The sequence below is a fragment of the Heterodontus francisci genome, unplaced genomic scaffold, assembly GCF_036365525.1.
Source record: "Heterodontus francisci isolate sHetFra1 unplaced genomic scaffold, sHetFra1.hap1 HAP1_SCAFFOLD_157, whole genome shotgun sequence".
Lineage (NCBI taxonomy): Eukaryota > Metazoa > Chordata > Chondrichthyes > Heterodontiformes > Heterodontidae > Heterodontus > Heterodontus francisci.
In genome coordinates this window covers 613,799-638,796 of record NW_027140118.1, presented here as the reverse complement: position 1 = coordinate 638,796, position 24,998 = coordinate 613,799, and the positions used below count along the sequence as shown (strand labels likewise).

Sequence of the window (24,998 nt, the reverse complement as noted above, 5' to 3'; positions counted from 1 at the left end):
TAAAACTCAGAAAAGTAAAAGGGATAGTTAAAGGAATGGTGGGGCTGATTATGAAGAAAGAAACAAATATTCCTGTCGAGGCAGAGGGCATGACTGAGGTACTGAATGAACAATTTGAAACTGCCTTCATAAAAGAAGAGGCTGAAATTAATCTCGCAGTTGAGGAGAGGGAAGTAGAGATCTTGCACACGTTAAAATAGATGGCAAGGGGGTGCTAAAAATTTTAACATCACTAAATATCGACAACTTCCCTGGTCCAGATGGGAAGCATCCTAGGTTGTTAAAGAAATCTGGGTTGGAGATAACAAAAGCTCTGACCACAATGTTTCAATCCTCCTTTTATATCGCACTGGGGCCAGAGGACTGGAATTGGCAAATGTTCGAATCCTTTTCAAAACAAGAGGGGGTAAGCCTTGTGACTACAGGCTAATCTATCTAATTTCAGTGAAAGTTGAGAGAACTGCTCGAGGCCTACATCAAGGACAAAATTAATTCTCACTTGCAGAAGCATGGGGTAAGGTGATAAAACCATCTCGGATTTGTTAAAGGCCAATCGTGTGTAGCTAACCTGATTGAGTTCTTTAATCAAGTAAGAGACTGAAGTGGGCCTTGTGTATGTGGGCATCCAATGTTGACGAAGTACCTCATAGCAGACTTATTCAGATGATAGGAATGCATATTATTAAAGGGACTATGTCAGCACGAGTAGTCGATTGGCTAAGAGATAGGAGGCAGGGAGAAGTTGTGAATGGATGTTCTTCTGACCGGAGAGAGTGGGGGTTGCCTGGGAGTTGGTTTTAAGACTGCTGTTTTTCTCTCTACAAACAAATTACATAGACTTGGTTTTAGAATGTATAATTTTGACATTTGTCGATGGTTAAAAACATAGCTCTGTAGTAAATTGTGAATATTATAATAGCATATTTCATGTAGACAGTCTGCTGAAATGGGCAGATCCATAGTAGATGCAATTTATTGTGGTCAAGTCAGAAGTGATGCTCATTGGGAAAACATCATGTCAGTATAATATAAATGGTACCATTTTCATGGGATGCAGGAACAGAGGGATCCGGGGAATGCATGTTCATAGATCTTTGAGGATTGCAGGGCAAGTAGAGAAGCTGATTGAAAAATTGTATGGGATACGTGTTTTGAAATTGGGGTTATTAGATACAAACATAAAGGAAATCAAGCTAATCCTTTACAAATCAATTGTTATGACTCAGCTGGCGTCTTGTGTGCAATTCCAGGCACGAATATCTTGGAAGAATGTTAAGGCCTTGGAAAGGGTACAGAGGAGGATTAGCAAGAAGACACCATTGGTGAGGGAATTCATTTATGTGGAGAGAATACAGGAGCTTGGATTTTTCTCATTAGAACAGAGAAGGTTCAGTGGGATAGAAACATAGTAACATCGAAATAGGAGCAGGAGCAGGCCATTCGGCCCTTCGAGCCATTCATTATGATCATGGCTGATTATCCAACTCAGTAACCTGTTCCATCTTTCGCCCCATACCATTTGATCCCTTTTGACCCAAGAGCTATATCTAACTCCTTCTTGAAAACATGCAACGTTTTGGCCTCAACTGCTTTATCTGCCAGGGAATTCCACAGGCTCACCACTCTCTGCATGAAGACATTTCTCCTCATCTCAGTCCTGAATGGTTTATCCCGTATACTGAGCCTATGACCCCTGGTTCTGAACTTCACACCATCGGGAACATCCTTCCTGCATTTACCCTGTCAAGTCCTTTTCGAATTTTATAGGATTCTATGAGCTTCCCCCTCACTCTTCTGAACTCCAGCGAATCTAATCCAAACTGACTCAATCTCTCCTCATTCGTCAGTCCCGTCATCCCAGATTGAACAGAACTCAAACAGATGAGGGGTTATGATAGAGTAAGAATGAGCAAATTATTTCCTCTCATGAATACATTTGTCATCAGAGATCATGGCCAGGATTTTACTGACCCCCAGAGGCGTGATTGGAAGCCAGGAGGGGTGGGGAGGGGCCAAGGAGAAAAGCGGCGCGTGGCAAGGGATGTGGCAGGATAAGATCCCATCGTTTCGCCATCTTCCAGTGATCTCGGGGGCGGGATAGGCTGACCACAGCCTTTTCGCCCAGTGACAGATTGAGGATCTTAAGTGGCCTATTAATTATGGGATAATTCCACCACCTCTGTGATCTTACCAGCAGCGAGGTCCTTCACCACATGGAGAGGACACCTTGTAAAACGAGGCATTATCCCTGTGGCCTTGTGGTTGGGTTGGGGCGTCGCCTCCTTCATGGGTAATTTGTGACCCACAGAGCACCCCCACCAGGAACCAGTTCATTCCCCGGGGCCTCCCTATTTCTGCACCACAAGAACACCGCCTGGAGCATCTCATCGGGGCTTTACGGACTGGCTTTAGTGACCCCGCCTCACCTGCCTCTTCCCTGGGATTCCAACGCTGGGCTTGGGTCTGAGACCTTCCGTAGAACCGGCAGAATAACAGAATCTTGTTAAGATCTGGAAAGCACTATCTGAAAGAGTGATGAAATCAGATTCCAGAGGAATTTATAAAGACAATTAAACAAATGCTTGCAGTGGAATAATTTGCAGGGTTACGAGAAAAAGCTACATATGTGACAATAAATTAGACAGCTCTTTCAAACGTACGACTGTGACTAAAGTAGCCGAATGGCCTTTCTTGTGCATCTATGATTCTATGATCTGGACGCCAGATCAGTGATTAATTTACTTTTCACACTGTCACACGTCATTATCCTCGCAGGATAGGCTGGTAGTTGGAACTTGGGTTCATTTTATCCATTAATGGTCACATTTCGTCTCATTGGTGTGTTTTACCAGCCTGTAATTCACGGTTCACACAAGTCAAAATCTATTGGTTATTTGGAAGGAAACATTGGTTTCTGCAGAAACATCTGTCAAATAATTAATTTCCACAATAGCCAGACTTTCAGAAGCTGCTGGAAGCAGCTCTTAGTGTCTCAGAACAGCGTTCGATTAATGTTCTGTTCACATCGCTGTACCCGGCGCCAGAACGATGCTGCATTCCTTCCTGACCCTGTCTCTGCTGCAGCTTTTGAACTGTGAGTTACGGATTACTGAATGCATTATGTTATTTACTGATGCACTGATTATTATTACAAGACGTCTGTTTTGAATATATTTAACATATTTACTGAAGAACACATTCAGGTGATGTAGAAAGTAAATAATGCTTTATAAATGTTAATGTTCTTGTGTAGAGTTTAATGAAATATCGGAATTTGTTTATTGACTTCCACCTGCTGCTCGTACAGACAGAGCAGACTGGAGTTGAAAATCTAATGGGTCTATTTAAGGAGGGTCTGTTCGAAAAAGAGCCACTTCGCTGTTAGAATAGAATCTGTCAGTGTCTGGGATCAATTTACAGAAAACGGATCTATTTTATTTACAGTTGTCTTTCATTGGGTTGGTTTGAAATGGATACTGAAATGGTTGAGATAATTTGTCGAAGTTTCATTTGATACAAATTTTGGATTGATTGTTTCCATTTTAAGTTCTATTAGCTGCAAATAGGAATAAACCTCCATTTATATAAAAGTGTCTTGCGTTTATAAAGCGCATTTCACTACGTCAGGACGTCCCAAGAGCTTTACAGTCAATTAGGTACTGTTTTGTAGTGTCGTCCATACTGTAATGTAGGAAACGTGGCAGCTAATTTACACACAGCAAGCTCCGAAAAACAGCAATGTGATAATGGCCAGAATACTTTTTTTGTGTGTGTGGTATTGATTGAGGGATCAACATTCGCCAGAGCACGAGGGATAATTCCCCTGCCCTTCCTCCAAATACTGCACCTGAAAGGGCCGACGGGGCCTCGGTTTAACTTCTCCTCCGATGGAAAGCAGCTTGCACAGTGCAGCACACCTTCAGTCCTGCACTGGGGTGGCAGCCTAGATTTTGCGCACAAGTCCCTGGAATTAGACTTGAACCCACCCTCTCCTGACTCAGAGGCGAGAGTGCTAGCAATTGAGCTATTGCTGACAGGAATATTGTTTTGGTGACAGTAAACAAGTTTAGAATATTCTACAACTAATTAACGGGTATTTTAAATTCCCAGTTGAATTTGTGTCGAACACAAAGACCGCGGCAGTTTGTTTAATTTTTCCCCCTGCATTTCTTATACTGACACAGCCAGCTGAAATTGAAATTCTAATCTGATTATTTAAAGCGAGTCTGATAGAAGTAGAGCGCTGTCTTTGTTTGAATAGAGTTTATCAGAGTCTGGGTGTAAGTTATCTCACTGAGTGTGGAACAGCCGTCAAAACTACATCTACTGCCGACATGAACCGCCACACACATTTCTGTCACAGCTATTTCTCAATACAAGTGTTGTATGCTCTCCCAGTGATACAGTTCATGAAACTAAATATTTTAGAATAATTTGTTCAATGTTGAAGTGTTACCTTCAATCTATAATAACCACTCAACTGGAGATGGAACCAATATTTTTCAATTCGTTTTCATTATTAGTATAATTATCAAGTGCACTCTGCAAAAAATGATGTTACTAAAAGTTCCTTAATCTTTGGGGAATTTGCTCTGTGTTATTGATCAGTTAGTGATGATCTTCAAAATTAGTATCTTTTATATTAAATTAATTATTCTATTTCCTCCATTTTTTGTACAGTGCCTAAAGATAGTTAAGTTTCCCCAATCACATATTTTGACACAGTGTCATGTAGTGTGTAATGAGTTAGTGATAATGTTCTTTATTATTTTTCCAACGGCTCGATGTTTGTTGTTTTATTCCATTGATGATTCCATTCTCTTCCTCACTATTTACCGTGTGTGTTTGGTTAGATTGATCAGTCTCTGTCTATTGGAACTTTATTGGTTTACTGCCAGGACAACTTAGTCCCAGTGTTATCAGATACTTAATGTATTTAACGAAATATATTTCCGTGAGTATTAATAAATTGGATAGTAAAACCCAATTTTGTGGATTATTTAAATAACATTTTATTCAAGTCACAGAAAAGATAAACAATGAATTGCACTTGACTCCCTTATCCTTTTCTCCAATCGCCAGTTGCTCAGAATAACTTTTAAAAAGCAGGCATGTTTTATGACAAAAAAACAATGTTATTCTTTGCTATCATATGAAGCGAATATTGAAATAGTTTATCTCATTTGTAGAATTCACATTGAATACGGATCTTGGTCTGTTGGTTTGAGTTTACATTCCATCAATATTAAATAGGGAGCAATTATCCATTCTTCCGCTTTCAGAAAACATTGTTTTATAATATCTTCCATCTGATTAACACGTCTTCTAAATTCCCAGGTGGTACATGTGCGGAACTTTGATTTAAATCCAAAATTGTGAACTAATACCTTGGCAATTTGTTTTATTTGGTCCTCAAAAGCTCTTGTACCGATACAACTGACTGGAGTGGAAATTCTAAGCAGATAATTTAAACATAGCAATCTAGCAGTGGAACGTGATCACTGTGAGAGTAGAAGGCCTCGCAGTTTGGGGTCTGGGGTCGATGGTAATGCTGGGATGAGAGAACAGTAGTCAAAGCTAAATCTACTGCTGACTGAACCCACACGGGAATTTCTGTCCCAGTTTTTTACAGCAGAATTGCTGTCTGACCCTGTGTGGTATACTGAATGGAGCTGAAATAATTTCAATAGTTTGTTCCACGTTAGAATGTGGTACATGATCCATAAATATTGTATAATATATTAACGAGAGGCAGAACCAATATTATTTCAATGAGCATTCATTATTACTGTAATTGTGAAGTGCCTCTCCAAAAGATAATGTTACCGAATATTCCAAAATCTCCGGAGGATTTTCCATTTATTATTATTTACTTAATGATGACCTTGAAAATTTTGAACTTTGTATTGGAAATTCTCAACTTACTTCACATATTCATATGTGCAGCGTCAAGTAATAATTAATGTGACAAAGTCTCCTTCCACATGCTCCTTTGATGTTTAGCATCGTGAAGTGTTTCTTGAGATATCATGAATAGTCTCCTTCCACCTGCTCGATATTGTTGCAGAGTTTTTCGGTCGATGATTCGATTCAGTTTGTCACTGTTTTCAGAGCGGGTTTGGTTACATTTGTTAATGTCTGTCGACAACAAATGCTGGTTCACGACTGGGAAACCCACCCTTAATGTTATTGGATACTTCCATGATGAATTTTCTTTTGTTTTTGTGAAAGGGATTGTATTGTAAAATGCTGATTTTGAAGGTAATTTAAGAATATTTTCTACAAACCATAGAACGGAGATAAAGTATGGAATGTAGAAGACTCCCTGAATCTTCTTTTTTTAGCAATCGGCCGCTGATCAAAATCAATTTATAGCAAATGTGCATATTTATTTTAATTTGTCATTTATTGAGATCGTATAAAGTGAATATTGAAACAGCTTCCTTAATATGTAAATTTATAATTTAATACATTTAGTCATTTTTGATTTTAAGTGTATCAACTTCAAATAGGGAACTGCTGTCCATTTTTGTCACATACAGTAAAAACGGATCTAATATTTTTCATCTGATTAACATGCAATTGCTTTTCCAGAGGAAATTTGAGTTAAATTTAGTTTTGTTACCAAAATTGAACATAAATGCGGCAAGGGTTGGTTTTATGTTGTTTCCTATGGCGCTCGTACAGATGCAAAAGACTGGAGTTAAAATTCTAATCAGGCATTTATAACGGAGACTCCTGGAAGTAGAAAGTAGTCAGTGTTGCAATCGAGTGTATGGGAGTCAAAACAACAGAATACTGGGATCTGTATCTAGTGCACTCATCCCAAATTGTCGCCTGGATTTCTCAGTGGAGTGCCCTGTGATACAGAGAATTAGATGAAATAGGTGTACAGCATTTGTAATATTCAGAAATGACAATAAAAGTTGTGTAATATATTAACTGGAGCTGGAAGCAATATTGCTTCATTTTTACTGATTATTAATAGAATTATCATTTACACCCTCCAGAAAAGATGCTACTGCTTTCAGGGGGATTCGCTGTTAGAACAGTTGTATTTAGTCACCGACAATCTTCAAAACTATGCCTTTTGACATCAAATCATGTTTTCTATTTCATCCATTTATGTGAACGGTGTTGTGTAGTAATTAGTGATTCTCACTATTATTCCACATGATTCCGACATTTGATGCTGTATTTAACATCCAGACGTGTTTCGGAATCTCTTTCCACATGTCCCATACTTTTTATATGGTGCGATGCAGTGTTTAATGAAAGATCCGGAGTTGTTTCCCAATCTCTGGGGAAAGGTGGGAAAGTGGATCTGGGGCAGTAGATCAGCCATGATCTTATTGAACGGCGGAGCAGCCTGGGTAGGTAGTATGGCTTAATCCTACTCCTATTAAATGCTTCAATGTCCTTCCACATGTCCCATACTTTGCGGAACAACCCCTGAATTCGCTTGCATATTTCAATTCAACAGACAATGCCCAGGACAATTAATATCGGTATTGTAGATGTTTAGAACATAGAACATAGAACAATACAGCGCAGTACAGGCCCTTCGGCCCTCGATGTTGCGCCGACCTGTGAAACCATCTGACCTAAACTATTCCATTTTCATCCATATGTCTATCCAATGACCACTTAAATGCCCTTAAAGTTGGCGAGTCTACTACTATTGCAGGCAGGGCGTTCCACGCCCCTACTACTCTCTGAGTAAAGAAACTACCTGTGACATCTGTCCTATATCTATCACCCCACAACTTAAAGCTATGTCCCCTCGAGTTTGCCATCACCATCCGAGGAAAAAGGCTCTCACTATCCACTCTATCTAACCCTCTGATTATCTTATATGTCTCTATTAAGTCACCTCTCCTCCTCCTTCTCTCTAACGAAAACAACCTCAAGTCCCTCAGCCTTTCCTCGTAAGACATTCCCTCCATACCAGGCAACATCCTAGCAAAACTCCTCTGCACCCTTTCCAAAGCTTCCACATCCTTCCTATAATGCGGTGACCAGAACTGCATGCAATACTCCAGGTGCGGCCGCACCAGAGTTTTGTGCAGCTGCAGCATGACCTCGTGGCTCCGAAACTCAATCCCCCTCCTAATAAAAGCTAACACACCATATGCCTTCTTAACAGCCCTATTAACCTGGGTAGCAACTTTCAGGGATTTATGTCCCTGGACACCAAGATCTCTCTGCTCATCTACACTACCAAGAATCTTCCCATTAGCCCAGTACTCTGCATTCCTGTTACTCCTTCCAAAGTGAATCACCTCACACTTTTCCGCATTAAACTCCATTTGCCATCTCTCAGCCCAGCTCTGCAGCCTATCTATGTCCCGCTGTACCCTACAACATCCTTCAGCACTATCCACAACTCCACCGACCTCCGTGTCATCTGCAAATTTACTAACCCACCCTTCCACATCCTCATCCAGGTCATTTATAAAAATGACAAACAGCAGTGGCCCCAAAACAGATCCTTGTGGTACACCACTAGTAACTAAACTCCAGGATGAACATTTGCCATCAATCAACACCCTCTGTCTTCTTTCAGCTAGCCAATTTCTGATGTGTCTTTGGTTATTTCCAACTGCGGTAACGTTTCTTCAGGCACTAGCTCATGCCTTGTAGACATAGATTGTTAAAAGTTACTGATAATGCTGTTAGCACACAGAATCCGGATTTGAGGTTTTAACCTACAATAACTGCAATTTTATCAATTAATTTGTTTCTGAAATCCACAAGAGCTCACTTAATTGCGAAAGTTGTTCAAATTGGGCCTAAAGTCGTTTGCGATAACATAATCATTTAGAATCTTGACCCACCTAATAATTTGCCACGAGAATCATGTACTTATAAACTCTCTGTATTGACTGTATATTGCAACCCCTAAACCACCGCTGTCCCTCGTATTGTAACTCATTCAAGAGGTTAAATTCTGGGCTTTCAATATCCCACGTTTGTCCCGTTTCAGTTCACCTCCTCTGAGTTTATTATTTTTTTATAATTAATGTTTCTTTATTACTCGTTGTGGCAATCCGGTTCAATAGCAAGTTAATGTAAGTATAAAATATTAAAATAACTTATGTTTGGCACCAAAACCATTAGTCCAAACATCAGGAATGTAACGGTGCGACTAATGAAATCAGAGGTGTTGGGAAGCGAGAGTCGTCATAGACAGTGAGAGCAAGGAAAATGGGTGAACGAGACTGTCCGTGCCAAGATAACAGCAGCAGCGGCAGAGTTTTAGCTGAGTTGACGTTTACCTGGGGGAGGAGGCCGACCAGAAGAGTGTGAAAATAGTGGGTATATTCCCTGTATATAGAGGTGATTCGGATCACGGTTCAAAAAGAAATGCATTCAAACTTTTTCAAGAACAACAATGAGAGCAGTTAGAAATTGTGAGGAAGCAAATGAGAGTGAATGGAGGACTCAGCAGATATGAGGAGTACTGTAGATAAATGGAAACATAGTAATGATTGAGAAATGGGAACGAATGATCATTTCTCTGAGACCGCAAGAGATAAACTTGATGAATAGGCAAGCATGGGAGTCTCGGTAACAGATTGTTTAGATTCATTTTCGGGTCCTGAGCTCGCTAGCCAGGTGAAATTTACTGAACAAACCTACTTAGCCAGAGGTGATGGCGGGGTGGTTTCCTGAACCAATGTCGTCATTTTGGCGATATTGTTCTGCACCAGTGTATTGTCCATCCCTAGTTTCCCTAAGAAGGTGTGCATCAGTTTACTCCTTGAACCACTGGATTATCAGGAAAAAAAATCCAGCGTAGCATGTGTGGATACAGGCTGAAATGGTAAATGCAGGAAGTGTACAATAAAAGACTGAGTGGATTGAAGAGGATTCACGGACCCGATAGAAGCACTGAGGTTGGTCACTGGGAAAGGGGAATTTGTGCGAGCACACTATTATCAGGGAAAGTTGGCAGGAATGCTGAGGCTCCATGACTGGGATGAAGTCACACACTATTTACATTGCATAACTCGGAGCATAAAGAGACCAGTGAGATTACAGTTGGGAAACAGTAACTCATTCCAGATTACTCGGTAAGCACAGCTGAGGACAGCAATCGGTATCACGTTGTCTATAATATATCAGCAGAGTATATAAAGAGACAAGCGTACATGGGAGATATATTATCAACTGGGAGATGGGGAGCAGGTCAACACACCGTCTATAGTATATCATGTTGTGAATAGAAAAACACCTGGAAATCTGTGAGACACATTATCATCAGGGAGATTGGATACAGGTCAACGGACTGACTGCATTTTTAAAAAGCTTACCAGTAAACGGGAGGACCATTGATCGAGCATCATTAACTGGTAAAAGAATATGGCACGTCGGCGAGGGCAGTTTGCAAGAGAATCAGAACCGCAGGAACTTAGGATGAAACAGTCAGCACCGAGTTAGGAGACTGACAGACCATTCATCTTGTTTTGTTTTGTTTGAGGAAGCTATATATTTTATTGAACAGCAGAAAGGCCCAATTACACCTTTATAGAAACTTTGAAAGTTACAGGTGGTAGACTTTGCAGTAAATTAAAAGGCATCAAAATTTACCACAAGATCGGAAAATCTTTAATTTAATTTAAATGTTCCCATTCCTTCTCGAACTTTCGATCGGAATGCTCAATTCACTGAGAGTTTAAAAGCAGATCCATCACCACCCTCTTCTCACGGCACCTACACACGGGTCATCAATGGTCAGAGCACCATCAGCACAAATTTACAGGGCGAAGGGGAAAATGAGTGGGACAAATTAGACAGCTCTTACAAAGAGACAGCATCGGCAGCATGGGCCGAATGGCATCCCTCTGTGCTGTTCCATTGTAAGATTCTATAAGGGAGAGGACCATCACCACTGCCTTCTCAGAGCACCTTCACACTGGTAATACATAAAGACCACCCACCGTCACCACAATGGGAGAGTGTATCCGAGTGTCAGTGTGTGTATATGTGAAAACAATGCTGGATACATTTTGGCCCATTACCAATATTAATTTGTTGCAGAAACTGTATTTTCTGTTTTAAAAAATGAAATCACAGATCCTAATATAATTTATTCAGCAAAGGCACGGGAATAATCACCCTGCAGTTCGTTGTATTCGTGTTTTTGCTTTCTGACATTTTCATTCATTTCTTGTCCCAGTGAACTCTAATTGTCAATTTCTCATTTCAGGCAGACCAGGGAACAGTCAGGCTGACCCGTCAGGTAATCGCCCTTTATTTCCACACTATCTGCTATCTCTCTGCTCTGATCTATCCCATTAAATGTTAAGCTTGGACGACACTCTCAGTACTTTTTGTGATCACGGATTAACCCGCTGCCCGGTTGCTAGTCAGAAAGGGAGTGTGTCCCTCATTGTGTTAGTAAAGATCTTTAATTCCAGCTGAGAGATGGCTGCTGCCTTCATGTGGAGGGACAATAACTGAGGGTCTCTGAAGAGCAGAGTGTGAAGGATCAGCTCCACTCACACTGTTGCCGGTCCAAAGGTCCACCTCACCAATCTGACGTGATCTCCAGTTCACATGACCATCCAGCCCTGTCTTTATTGGCTGTGGTGGTTGTGGCGGAAATTTCCTCTGCTCTTCCCTGTTGCTGGTATCTCACTGTGTTCGCCCAATCAGTACTGAAAACGTAACAATGTGATAATTACAGCCACGCTCCTCTCCCCACTTCTGCAGATTAAATATATTCTGAGCCTGAACACACCCCGTTCCCTTTGGAGCCGTTGTGTTGGTGGGAATATCCGGCTGTCTCCCGGCTCCCTGCTCCTTTGCACTGTGTATTAGTATTACCGTTTCTTTTTTATCATGTGTAATATTTCCACCGGGTTTTATTAGGGTTCTGAATGTAGACGGATGTTCCTATCAATTCATGCCTGGTTAATGGGGAGGGTACGTGCGCTGGGAATCTGTGGGTTTAACGCAATATGAACGCTTGATAATATTTCTGATCTTTTACAGAGAAGGTGAAGCTGAGATTAGTGAATGGTGGCAGTCGGTGCGCTGGGAGAGTGGAGATTCACTACAGGGGACAGTGGGGGACTGTGTGGGATTCCTACTGGGACCTGCTGGACGCTGCTGTTGTGTGTCGGGAGCTGGGTTGCGGGACCGCGGTCTCTGCACCGGGTAAAGCTCACTTTGGGGAAGGGTCCGGACCCGTTGTGACGGATGAAGTAGAGTGCAGCGGGACTGAGGCTGCTCTGCGGGACTGCAAATCATATCAATGGGATCACTATTCCTGGTCACACGTCTATGATGCTGGCGTCATCTGCTCAGGTAAAATTCTTTCTCAGTTTCTCATCTCCCGCCGCAGCTAATGAATCCAGGAAGAAGTGAAAGTAAAGCAATCCGGGATGGTCCCTACCCGGAAAGTCAGATGATAATAATTCCATTAAACTCCGGTTGGAATTAATGTTAATATTCGGATCACTATTTAAAATAATATCATTAGTACTATATTGAAGAAACATTCTCCACCGGGAGCAACAAATATCTGATACTCAGCATACTTACAATACAGACAGAGCAGTTTGTATTGAGATTTTCCTTAAAGCCGCAGTGAATGATCTGAACCGCTGGAAATGTCACAATCTCAATCCAACTCTCCATTCATCAACCCAGCTGCCGCTACCGGGCATGTACTGTCAGCCCGGCTGTCCACCCGCAATGATCGCTTGGCCTCAGATCTGATATATTACACAGATTGTGAAGCTGAGACTGGGGAGCAGAGGAGGGAGGGAGGCAGGTTTCTCTGCCTCGGGGAGCCAAAGTAATGGGTCCGCAGTTATTGTGGGTATCACAAGAGGAAACAGCTCTGTAACATCCCACGGCTGCCTGCGCATTGCCATTTAAATATTGAGAAAGTGAAATTCGCAGAATATTAAACAAAAGAGCTAAGATAATTCAGGAAGCAGTTGCAACGATTAAACTCAACACAGTTGAACTATTCGAAGAAAAGCGGCGAGTTTTCCTGAATTCATGGCCAGTTACTGTAAGGAGGATATTGATATCCTTCAAGAGGATAAAGAAAGGCTGGTGAAATGGGCGGACGGGTGGCAGATGAAATTTAACGCAGAGAACTGTGAACTGATACATTCTGGTTGGAACACGGAGGAGAGGCAATATCACAGAATCACTGAACTGTTACAGTGCAGAAGGGGGCTATGCGGCCCTTCATGTCTGCATGGGCTCTCTGAAAGAGAAGTTCACTCATTTCCATTCCCCTGCCGTCTGTCCATCACTCTGCACATTCTTCCATTTCATATAACTGTCTAATTCCCTTTTGAATGCTACAATTGAAGCAGCTTCTGCCACGATCTCAGACAATCATTCCAGATCTGAACCACTCGCTGCATGAAAAAGATTTTCCTCATGTCACTTTAGCTTCTTTCACCAAATACTTTAACTTGGTGCCCTCTTATTCTCGATCCTTTCACCAGTAGAAGCAGTTTCCTTCCAGCTTCACTGTCCATAACCCTCATTATTATGAATAGCTCTATCAAATTACCTCTCCGCCTTCTCTTCTCCAAGGAAAACAGTCCTAACTTCTCCAATCTATCTTCATAACTGAAATTCCTCATCCCTGGAATAATTTCCATGAAAAGTCTCGTTACTCTCTTCAATGCCCTCATATCTTTCCTCAAGTGTGGCGCCTAGAACTGGATGCAATTCTCCATCTGAGGCCGAACTAGCGTCTTCTACAACTGCAATATTACTCCCTTGCTCTTGTATTCTATGCACTTATTTATGATGTCCAGGACAGTGTACGCTGTATTAAACGCTCTCTCGACCTAGCCTGCCACCGTCAATGACTTATGCACGATTGAACCAAGGTCCCTCTGCTCCTGTTACCCCTTTAGAATTGAACCCTTCATTTTATATTTTATCTCCATGTTATTCCGACCAAAATGAAACACTTCGCATTTCTCTGCATTGAACTTCATCCGCCAACTGTCTGCCCGTTTCACCAACTTGTCAAAGTCCTTTTGCAGATCTGCACTATCCTCCTCACTATTCACTATGCTTCCAAGTTTTGTATCATCTGCAAGCTTTGAAATTGTGCCCTGTACACCAAGGTTTAGTTCATTTATATATATAGACTGGGACCTGAATATTGAAGGATACATGGCATTTAGGAAGGGCAGGAAGCTAGGAATAGGTGGAGGGGTAGCTCTGTTAATTAATGATGGTATTAGCACAATGGTGAGCGATGACCTAGGTTCAGGAGACCAGGATGTAGAAGCTGTTCGGGTAGAGATGAAAAATAATTCAGGCAAGAAGTCACTTGTCAGAAGTGGTGTCTCGGCCACCTAACATTAACCACACTGTGGGAGGGGGTATAAATGAATAAATAATGGCAGCCTGTCAGAAAGGTACAGTGATAATTAGGGGCGGATTTTCGCCTACATTTAGACTGGGAAAATCAGATGGGCAGAGGTAGCCTAGATGAGGACTGCATGGAATATTTTCGGGATAATTTCTTGGAACAATAACTTGTGGAGCCAACCAGAGAGTAGGCTGTACTCGACCTGGTATTGCGCAATGAGGTAGGAATAATTAATGACCACATAGTTAAGGCGCCCCTTGGTAGCAGCGATCATGATATGATTGAATTTTACATTCAGTTTGAGGGAGAGTAGAGTGGGTCCAAGACTAATATTTTAAACTTAAATCAGGGCAATTATGAGGACATGAATGCAGAGCTAGCTAAAGTGAACTGGCAAATCCGGTTAAGGGATAGGTCAATAGAAATGCATTGGCAGACAGTTAAGGGAGTATTTCAGATATTCACACAATTTCACATATTTCAACGGGAAAGAAACATTCCAAGAGTGTGTCCCACCATCCGTGGTTAAGTAAAACAGCCAAAGGTCGTATCAAACTTCAAGAAATAGCCTATAATTGCGCAAAAATGGGAGGCAGGTCAAAAGACTGGACAGAATTTTTTAAAAAACCAAAGGATGACGAAAAGATTGATAAGGCAGGTAACATTAGAGGACGAGAGAAGGCTAGATAGATATATAAGGAGCGATAGTAAGAGTTTATATATATATATATATATATACATTTAAAAAAAAGAAAAGAAAAGAAGTAACAAAGTGAGCGTTGAACTTATTAAATGTGAGTCTGGGGAATTAATAATGGAAAATAAGGAGATGACAGATGTATTGAACAGATGTTTGGCATCGGTCTTCACTATTGAAGATAAAAGTAACATCCCAGTTTTAGCTGTAAGTCAGGAAATGGAAGGGAGGGAGTAACTCAAGAAGATTGCAAACACCAGGGAAAAGGAACTGAGCAAATTGTTGGAGCTGCAGGCTGACAAGTCCCCAGGACCTGATGTACTTCATCCTAAGGTGTTAAAAGAAGTAGCAAGTGAGGTAGTTGATGCGTTAATTTTAATTTTCCAACGTTCCCTAGATTCGGGGAAGGTTAATTTAGATTGGAAAATAGCGAATGCAACTCCTTTAGACAGAAAGGGAGGGAAACAGCAAGCAAGAAACTATAGGCCAATTAGTTTAATACCTGCCTTAGGGAAAATGTTACAAGCTATTATTAAAGATGTTATCGCAGGGAATTTAGAAACATTCAAGGTAATCAGGCATAGTCAACATGGATTTGTGAAAGGCAGGTCATGTGTAACCAATTGATTGGAGTTCTTTGAGGGAGTTACATGTGCTGTTGGTAAAGGGGAACTGGTCGATGTATTGTACTTAGATTTCCAGAAGGCATTTGAGAAGGTGCCACATCAAAGGCTATTGCATAAAATAAAAGTTCATGGTGTAGGGGGTAACGTATTAACATGGATGGAAGATTGGTTCGTTCACAGGAAACATAGAGTAGGCATAAATGGGTCATTTTTTTGGTTGACAAGAAGTAATGAGTGGTGTGCCATAGGGATCTGTGCTGGGGCCTCAACGTTTCACAATTTACAGAAATGACTTAGATGCAGGGACCGACGGTATGCTTGCTAAATTTGCGAATGACACAAAGATAGGTAAGAATGTAACTTGAGAAGAGGACATAAGGAGTCTGCAAAGGGATATAGATAGGTTAAGTGAGTGGGCAAAGACCTGGCAAATGGATTATAATGTAGGAAACTGGGAAATTGTCCACTTTGGGAGTATGAATAGAAGGGAAGCATATTATCTAAATGGTGAGAGATTGCAGAGCTCTGAGATACAGAGAGATATGGGCGTCTTAGTGTATGAAACGCAAAACGTTAGTATGCAGGTACAACAAGTAATTTAAAAAGCTAGGAAAATGTCATCATTTATCGCGAGTGGAATTGAATACAAAAGTAGGGAGGCTATGCTTCAGAGACACAGTGTATTGGTGAGACCACATCTGGAATATTGTGTACCATACTTGTCTCCTTATTTAAGGACTGATGTAAATGCGTTGGAGGCAGTACAGAGAAGGTTTACTCGACTAATATCTGGAATGGGTGACCTGCTATGCGAGGAAAGATTTGACAGGCTAGGCTTGCTTCCGCTGGAATTTACAAGAGGAAGAGGCGACATGATTGTAGCATATAATATCCTGAAAGGTCTTGACAGGGTGGTTGTGGAAAATATGTTTCCCCTTGTGGGAGAAGCTAGAACTAGGGGTCACTGTTTAAAAATAAGGGTCGCCCATTTAAGACAGAGATGAGGAGAATTTTTTTCTCAGTGGGTTGTGACTCTTTGGAATTCTCTTCCTCAAAAGGCAGTGGAAGCAGAGTGTTTGAATTTTTTTAAGGCAGAGGTAGGTAGATTCTTGATAACCAAGAGGGTGGAAGGTTATCGGGGGTCAGTGGAAATGTGGAGTAATCAGTTCAGCCATGAACGTATTGAATGGTGGAGCAGGCTGGACGAGTCGAGTGTCCACCTCCTGCTCCTAATTTGTATGTTCATACGTATGTTCTTATTAACAGGGTATATCTGATACATCATCTTTATTAATTTAAACCCCTCCAGTATCTGAATTACCTCCTCTGTAACCATTGCCCGGGGTGCATCTTCTTCCTTGGCAAAGACAGGCGCAGAGAATTTAGATAATACCTGAACTATACCCGCTACCTCCATATGTAAATCCTCTTTCTGATCCCTCATCGACCCCACTCCTCCTTTTACCACCCCTTTACTATTTCTCTGTCTATAGAATACTTTGGGATTTCTTTTAATGCTTGCTGCCAGTCGCTTTTCAAGGGTACAATTAGAAAGTGGCTGCAGCCAACAGTCACCTGGGAGTATTTTTGATCAAATCGTTGAAGGTAGCAGGGCAGGTTGAGAAATTGGTTAATATTCAATGGGATGTTGGCCTTTTTAAGTGGCGGTATAGTGTAAAAAAGTAAGGAAGTTATTATGAACTTTTGTGGAACACTGGCTTCACCTCAACTGGTGTATTGTGTACAATTCAGGGCACGGCACATTAGAAGAATGTGAATGCTATAGAATGGGTGCAGAAAGGATTTACAAGGAAGGTTCAAGGGATGAAAGACTTCAGTTACAATGATAGTTTGGAGAAACTGTGGTCGCTCTCCTGAGAACAGAGAAGGCTGCGTGGAAATTTGATAGAGGTGTTCAAAATCATGAGGGGAATAGACAGAGTAGATAGAGAGAAAGTGTTCCTCTTGGCAGAAAGGTCAATAACCAGAGAACACTGTTATAAGGTGGATGGGATAAGAACCAACGTTGACATGAGGAATAAGTTATTTACACAGCGAGTGGTTAGGATCTTCTGGAATGTTCTACCTGCGAGTCTGATGGAGACAGATTCAATTGTGGCTTTCAATATGGAATTGGACAAGCACCTGAAGAGAACATCTTTGCATGGCTATGGGGAAAGGGCAGAAGCATAGGACCAGCTGAGGAGCTCTTGCTGATAACCAGCATGGAATCAACGGGCTGAATGTCCTCCTTCTGTGTTGTAAACATTCTATGATTATATGCTGACTGTTGCATCTTGTTGGTCAGAAGCTGTCTGTCTAGTTTTTAAACCTAAAACTGTGAATGTGGTTTCAAGGTAATTAATTGCATACTTTGAAGGGTGATCATGACAGACTGTAGAAAACTGGCTGCAAAACAGTCAACAAAGTGTGGGTTAAAGGTAGTTATTCAGACTGGCAAAAGGTGAGAAGTAGTGCGTGACAATCCATGCCAATGAGCTACTGCTGTGCAAATGCTTTCTATTTCTCGGTCCATTCCTAAATTTACCGTGCACAACATTAAGAAGCGGCTGAGCACACTGCACATAACAAAGATTCGGGGCCCGATAACACTCCAGCTGCAGTGCTGAAGATCAGTGCTCTAAAACTAGCAACAACTGGAGCCTAGCTGATCCAGTACAGTTACAGCACTAGGATCCAACTGATACGGTGGAAAATTGCCCAGTTGCATACTGCCTAGAAAAGCAGGGAAACACTGACCAGTTCGCACCCAATCAACCGACTCCAATCAACAGCAAATCTTTCCTTGTGCTGGGTATGACTCCCCTTTCAACGTATCTCTCTGAAAATAATCCTCAATGTTTTTGTATTTTCTGCAGCTTTGTTAACCTGTATTGCTATTGTATTCATTTTTCTATCTGTACCCCTGAATCCCATTGCTCCTCGACACAATTTAGATTATCATTGTCCAAGGAAAATGTGTTCTCAGTCTTCCTACCCTAATCTGTAAGTGAACATTTATCTGCATTAAAATTCATTTACAATTTCGTTAACGTCATGTATTTTATCACAATTTGCCTTAGTATTAACCATTGTCCCAAGTACATGTCATTAATGAATATTGTAATTGTCTGTCCCTCCCTGAGTCGAAATCATTTATGCAAAATATGATCAATAGTACTCCCAGCATCAGTTCTTGTCGCACAATACTTCTTGCACAGTTCTAACTGCCCAAAATACTTTTTTGTTTGCACACAGCTGAACACTACTGTAGATGTGACCTGACCAGGATTTTTTTTTTAGCTGTAGCATGATTTCTAGCCCCTTGTATTCCGTTCCTCCAGATATAAAGCCCAGCATTCCATTTGCTGTTTTTTTTTCTGTCCTTGCCCTTGACCCTGAAGTCTATTTTCCGTTTTTTCACCATTTCGAAAATACTGGAACATTTTAAATTCCAAATTGGACACCTCACACTTGCCAATATTGTAATAGTTTTCCACAGTCACTTAATCTATTTTTTTTGTTGTTACAAATGTATGCTTAAAATATGCATGATTACAATATCGTTGATTTTTTTCAATGGCAATATTGAGTATGTCAATTATATATGGCTTTCTATTCAGCCATCTAAATCATTAATAAATAGTAGAGGTTTCTGTGGGACGGCGCCATCACATCCTGCCCGTTAGATGATCTGCCCATTATCCCTGCTGTCTGTCTCCTGCCACTAAGCTCACGTCCCAAGTAGTCAATAATTTGCCCTAAATCCTGTGAGCTGCAACTTTAGCCAACAATCAGTTATGAGGGATTTTGTTGTTTGCTTTCTGGAAGTCCATCTGATTAACATCCATTGAGCTTCCCCTGCCCTCTACTTTAGTTACCTCCACAAAACAATTGATCAGGTTCATCAGGCATGATCTACCTTTTACAAATGCATGTTGCCTATCTCTGATTGGCTGCAACTTTTCAAGGTGATCAGACACTCCATCTTTAAATGTACACTCTGGTAATTCCCTGACAACAGCTGTTAGGCGAACCAATCTATAATTCCCTCGATAACATACTTTAAATAGCCGTGTAACAATTGCAATTTTCTAATTACTGTCCCAGCAGTTTGCTCTCAATCATTAACAAAGTGATGGAAGGTGTTGTTTACAGCGCTATCAAGCAGTACTTACCAATAAACTACTCACTGATGCTCAGTTTGGGTTTGTCGGACCACTCAGCTTCAGGCCTCATTACACCCTTTGTCCAAAAATGGAAAAAAGAGCTGAATTCCAGAAGTGAGATGAAAGTGACTGTCCTCGACGTCAAGGCAGCTTTTGGTCAACTGTAACAACAAGGAACCTTAAGAAAAGTGACGTCCATGTCCATACTGATGCAAAGTAATTATGTATAATTCCCGCCATTTCCTTATTTTCATTTATAATATCACCATTGTCATTTTAATGAGGCCACATTGCTCTTACTTACAAACTATTTTGGAAATTATTGTAAAAGTATTGTAGCTATTGCGATCTATTTTGTCACCCTTTGCTATTCTTTGTATATCTGCCATTCACGAGAATCTGGGCTCTTTTCCCTATTTTCCCATGTTTTTGTTTTCTTTTATACTTATGATGTTACTGTGTCTTGCATGCCAGTCCAGAATAGAAGAGGTGAGTTTGGAATTGGACCATTCAATGCTGTGATCATTGCGTTGAGTTTACTTGACGATGGCAGGCTTGTCCCATTCACTGCATCAGGGAAGCTATGGACATCTATAAACACCACAACGTCCCCCTAACAGTGGCCTGCTCCTCAGTGGATATCTGGTTGTCTCTCCTCAAGAGACACACCATCCCCTGCTCTGCAGCCAACATACCACGACCAGAACAATAGTATGGATTGACCTGCCACGATACACTGTAGCTGACCAAACAGCAGCAAGCACAATGGCATGTACTGACCTTTCACGGAATATAATTAACAGACCAATAGCAGCTAGAACAAGCACCTGTAATAACCTAAGATCCTGTCCTTATTCCCATTCTCCACTACATATAAACCGATCGCTTCCACCAGTTCCAGTTGTTTCTCCAGACAATGGACAGAGTACACTGCCCAAAACGTCGAGGTCTGCCAGTATTTCTAGCTACTGTTTTGTCAAGAAAGCAACAGCTGTTTTCACCGCAGATTCAAGTGTTGTAAAGCTGTAAAATTGTCTTACTCAAATATTGCATGTTTTAGTTTTTCCTCTCCCGGTATTGCCTATTTACGTTAGATTTCCAACTTTGCTCTACCCCCTCAGCCAGCCCCCACCAGCTTCCCTTTATCCACTTACAAGTTTAAGATTCCTGTAACAACCTTATTTATCCTTTATTCTAGGACCCTGATCCCAACCCGGTTCAGGTGAAGCGCATTCCAACAGAACAATTATTTAATATCCCAGTACAAGTGGTGGGTACCATAAAAAGTAACACCTCTTTCCAACATCAACACCTTCAACCACGTGTTGACCTCCCTATTCCCCCACCCCCCACTCCCCATTCAAATGTGCAAGCGGCTTGTATAATAATCCAGAGATTACAATCCTTGAGATCTTCTTTTATAGTTCAGCACCAGGTACTCTCTGAAAAGAAACTATTGCCTTTTCTTTCCTATGCTGTTGGTCCTTGCATGGTCCAAAACGACTGGATATTTCCCCTGCATTCTTGCAATCTGATTTGATATATCCCTCACTTCGCACAAGTTGGGCAAATACTGTTTGTGACTCCTAATACCCTAATGACTGAACTACTTAAAAGTATCAAATTATGCTCCACTCCTCCACCTTTTGCACAGCTTCCTGTTCCAACGTATCACGGTCAACATTCTGGCTGTCCTTCTGACAGTCTTCATCCTTATCCTCACAAATAGCCAGTACATTGTTCCTGTTGGAAAGATTCATTTTCTGCATATCCTCGTTCACCAACAAATCTGGATTTCCATTACTGTGGACTAGAAGCTGCAACAACCTCATTCTGACCCCGCACCTCTCGACAAGATGTGACTGAAATCTGCAGCAAACTGTCCAATACTCCTCTTGCTGCTGTCTGTGTTGGGGTATCTCCAATTCCCACTCCAGCTTTATGGCCCAGAGCCAGAGAGTTTGCAGGTGGATACATCTACTACGGTCATTTTCCCTCGGGATAATTGCGTCATCCACAAAATCCTATATCCTGAAAAAAATAACTGCTCTGCCATAACTTAGTCTGTCTTTATTTTAGAGTTAAAATTATTTGTAGATGCATTTTAGGTTTAAAGCTATTTTACTGGTCTGCTAATGCCGAAACACTGAGCACTCACCAATTAACTTAATACTTATTTGAAACTTATCCACGTCCCCTCATACTCTGACTTGACAATTGCTTCCCCTCTATTTGTCTGGTGTCTGCTTCTCCCAATAGGCTCTGCTGCTGCTGGCTGTGGTGCTGTGTTAAATCAGTGACTCCACACACTTTCTCAAGCTGAACAGACAAAACAAAGCACTTCGTTATAAACCCACGCCATCTGCCACTCAGAAGGACAAGCACAGCAGATGGATGGTAACAGCGCCATTTGCAAGTTCCCCTCCAAGCCGCACACCATCCTGATTTGGAACTATATCAACGTTTCTTCACCGTCGCTGGGTCAAATCCTGGAACTCCCTACCGAACAGCTCTGTGGGTGTACTGAGTGCGCATGCGCTGCAGCAGTACAAGAAGGCGGCTCACCACCATCTTTGCAAGGGCAATTTGGGTTGGGTAATAAATGCTGGCCGAGCCAAAAACCTCCACTCCCTGTGAAAGAATTTAAAAAAACAACCTCCTTTTCCCCCTCTGCACCGAATACTTTCTCTGAGCAAACTCTAACTTCCCACTATGTTCATAATGTATTCAGTTAACATTGCAATCTGTGGTTGCACTCTGCCTTACTAGAAGACTAAAAATGGAAACATAGAAAATAGGAGTAGGAGTAGGCTAGTCGGCCCTTCGGGCCTGCCAAGCAATTAAAAAAAACATGTTTGATCATCAAATTCAGTACCCTCTTCCGTTTCGTCCCCATACCCCTTGATCCCTTTGGCATTAAGAAAGATATCCATCTCCTTCTTGAAAATATGTAATTGTTTGGCCTCCCCTGCCTTCTGCGGTAGAGAATTCCGCAGGTTCACCACCCACTGAGTGAAGACATTTCTCCTCATCTCGGTTCTAAATAGCATACCCCATATCCTGAGACTGTGACACCTGGTTCTGGACTCCCCAGCCATCGGGAACATCTTCCCTGCATCGAGCCTGCCTCGTCCTGTTCGAATTTTATAGGTTTCTATGTGGCTCTATCTCGTTCTTCTAAACTCTAGTGAATATAGGCCCAGTGGACCCAATCTCTCCTCAAACGTAAATCCTGCCATCCTAGAAACCAGCCGAGTAAATCTTCTTTGCACTCTGTCCATGGCAAGGGCATCCTTTCTCAGATAAGGAGACCAAAACTGCACACAGTACTCCAGATGTGGTCTCACCAAGGCCCTGAAGTAAGACATCCCTGTTCCTGCACTCAAACCCACTTGCAATGAAGTCTAATGTTATATGCCTTTGCAGGCTCATTCAAGTTGCAACAGTTTAGACCGTTTCCAGCTGACAGTAATTACCCCAGATCGGACAATCACAGCTGATTGACTGCTTACTGCGAACTTGACTTGCACGATTAACTGCTAACATGAACTGCCTTGCAGCTTTTTAATATTGCAAGTTAAATTCTACATGTTAAGGCTAGATTTGAGTCTTACACACTAATTACCAAATTCTACACTGCCCACTTTGTTTGTAACACATGCAGCTAAAGGTACACACTTTGCCTAAAACCTTTGACTGAACTCTACCTACCTCAGAACTTGCAGAAGAACATTGCCCAGGCAATCAATTTTAGTTCAAGAAGAAGGTCTTGACAACGGTTTCAATGGCAAATAAATTTGAGCAATAACTGCCAGAGATGTCCACATCCCTCATGAAGAAAAGCAGCTCCTAAATGGCCTTGTTTTGTATTTGTTCTTTTGATCTTCTCTAGCGCATCTATCAAAACCGTTAAACATTTTAAACACGTCAACTCGATAATGTCTAATCCTTCTAAACGCAATCTACTGCAAACAAAGTTTATGCAACTTGTCTTCATAATGTAACGCTTGAAGCATAGTTGTCATTCCAGTGACTCTGTCCAGCACCAACTCCAAAGCTGATGGTTTTGTGAAGTGCGGTGCACAAAAGCGACAACAGATACAATATAAACATCACATCCTTCTGAGTTTTATATTCCAAGTACCAAGAGATAAAGTCCAACAATCGATTAACGTTTGAAAGAAGAACTGTTAACTTTTGAGTATTCAGCCAACTTCTTAAAGAGGTCCTGTAGTAATTATTGTGAGGAAAGGACACAGACCTGAAACATAACTCTCTTGTTTTCTCCACAGATGCTGCTCGCACTGCTCAGTATTTCCAGCATTTTCTGTTTCATTTCAGATCTCCAACAGCCGCAGTATTTTACTTTTGTGTTGCTGTAGTAATTCAAATTGTTTTTGATAGATAATTTGTGTAAAGTATGGTTGGATAATCGTGTTGATAAAATTCTCCTCTTTTTACCCATTTTCTATTTTGCTCTTTCTATGCAGAGGATGATTTAGAAATTATTTGGATTTGTATTTGTTTTCAATACAGGAAAACCTGAACTTCGATTGGTTGGTGGGATGGACAGATGCTCCGGTCGGGTGGAGGTGCTACATGGACACCAGTGGGGGACGCTGTGTGACCTTTACTTTGATTTGGAAGACGCCAAAGTGGTCTGTGAGCACTTACAGTGTGGGGCAGTAAACTCAATCCCGGGAGGAGCCCGCTTTGGAAAGGGTACTGGTGCAGTGTGGAAGGAAAATTACAGGTGTCTGGGGAACGAGACGCGATTGTGGGATTGTCCTGTTTCATCCTGGGAACAGTTTTGCTTCTCCCATGAAAACGATGCAGGTGTCATCTGTACGGGTGAGTCATCTCAGTCAATTGAACTGAAATACACCAACCGCTCTGCTGTCAAGCATCATTGACTATTTCCACAGGTCTCTGATTCACTAGTATTGCTGATCCCATGCTTCCTTTGTCAATAAGATTCTGAGATGTGTTTGTGGGTTTATTGGTCTGAATTAAATTACAAATGAATCAAAGCTTCACTCCAGTAAACATTTATGCATACAATGACTCGTTGGTAGTACTTCTCGTCATATAATATCTATTTCCGGGTAAATCTGGAGCATTTTTCAAGGGCTATAGAGTCA

At 41.4% G+C, this 24,998-nt stretch overlaps 1 protein-coding gene across 1 annotated transcript; it reads left to right on the top strand.

Moving 5' to 3' along the window:
* The first annotated feature begins 2,969 nt into the window (after positions 1–2,969).
* LOC137358847 (deleted in malignant brain tumors 1 protein-like) lies at positions 2,970–24,770 on the top strand. The gene is made up of 4 exons (XM_068025064.1): positions 2,970–3,094; positions 11,213–11,245; positions 12,001–12,315; positions 24,394–24,770. Exons 1-4 carry the CDS (start codon positions 3,049–3,051, stop codon positions 24,768–24,770), a joined length of 771 nt encoding a protein of 256 aa, XP_067881165.1. The 5' UTR covers positions 2,970–3,048.
* Positions 24,771–24,998: the final 228 nt, after the last annotated feature.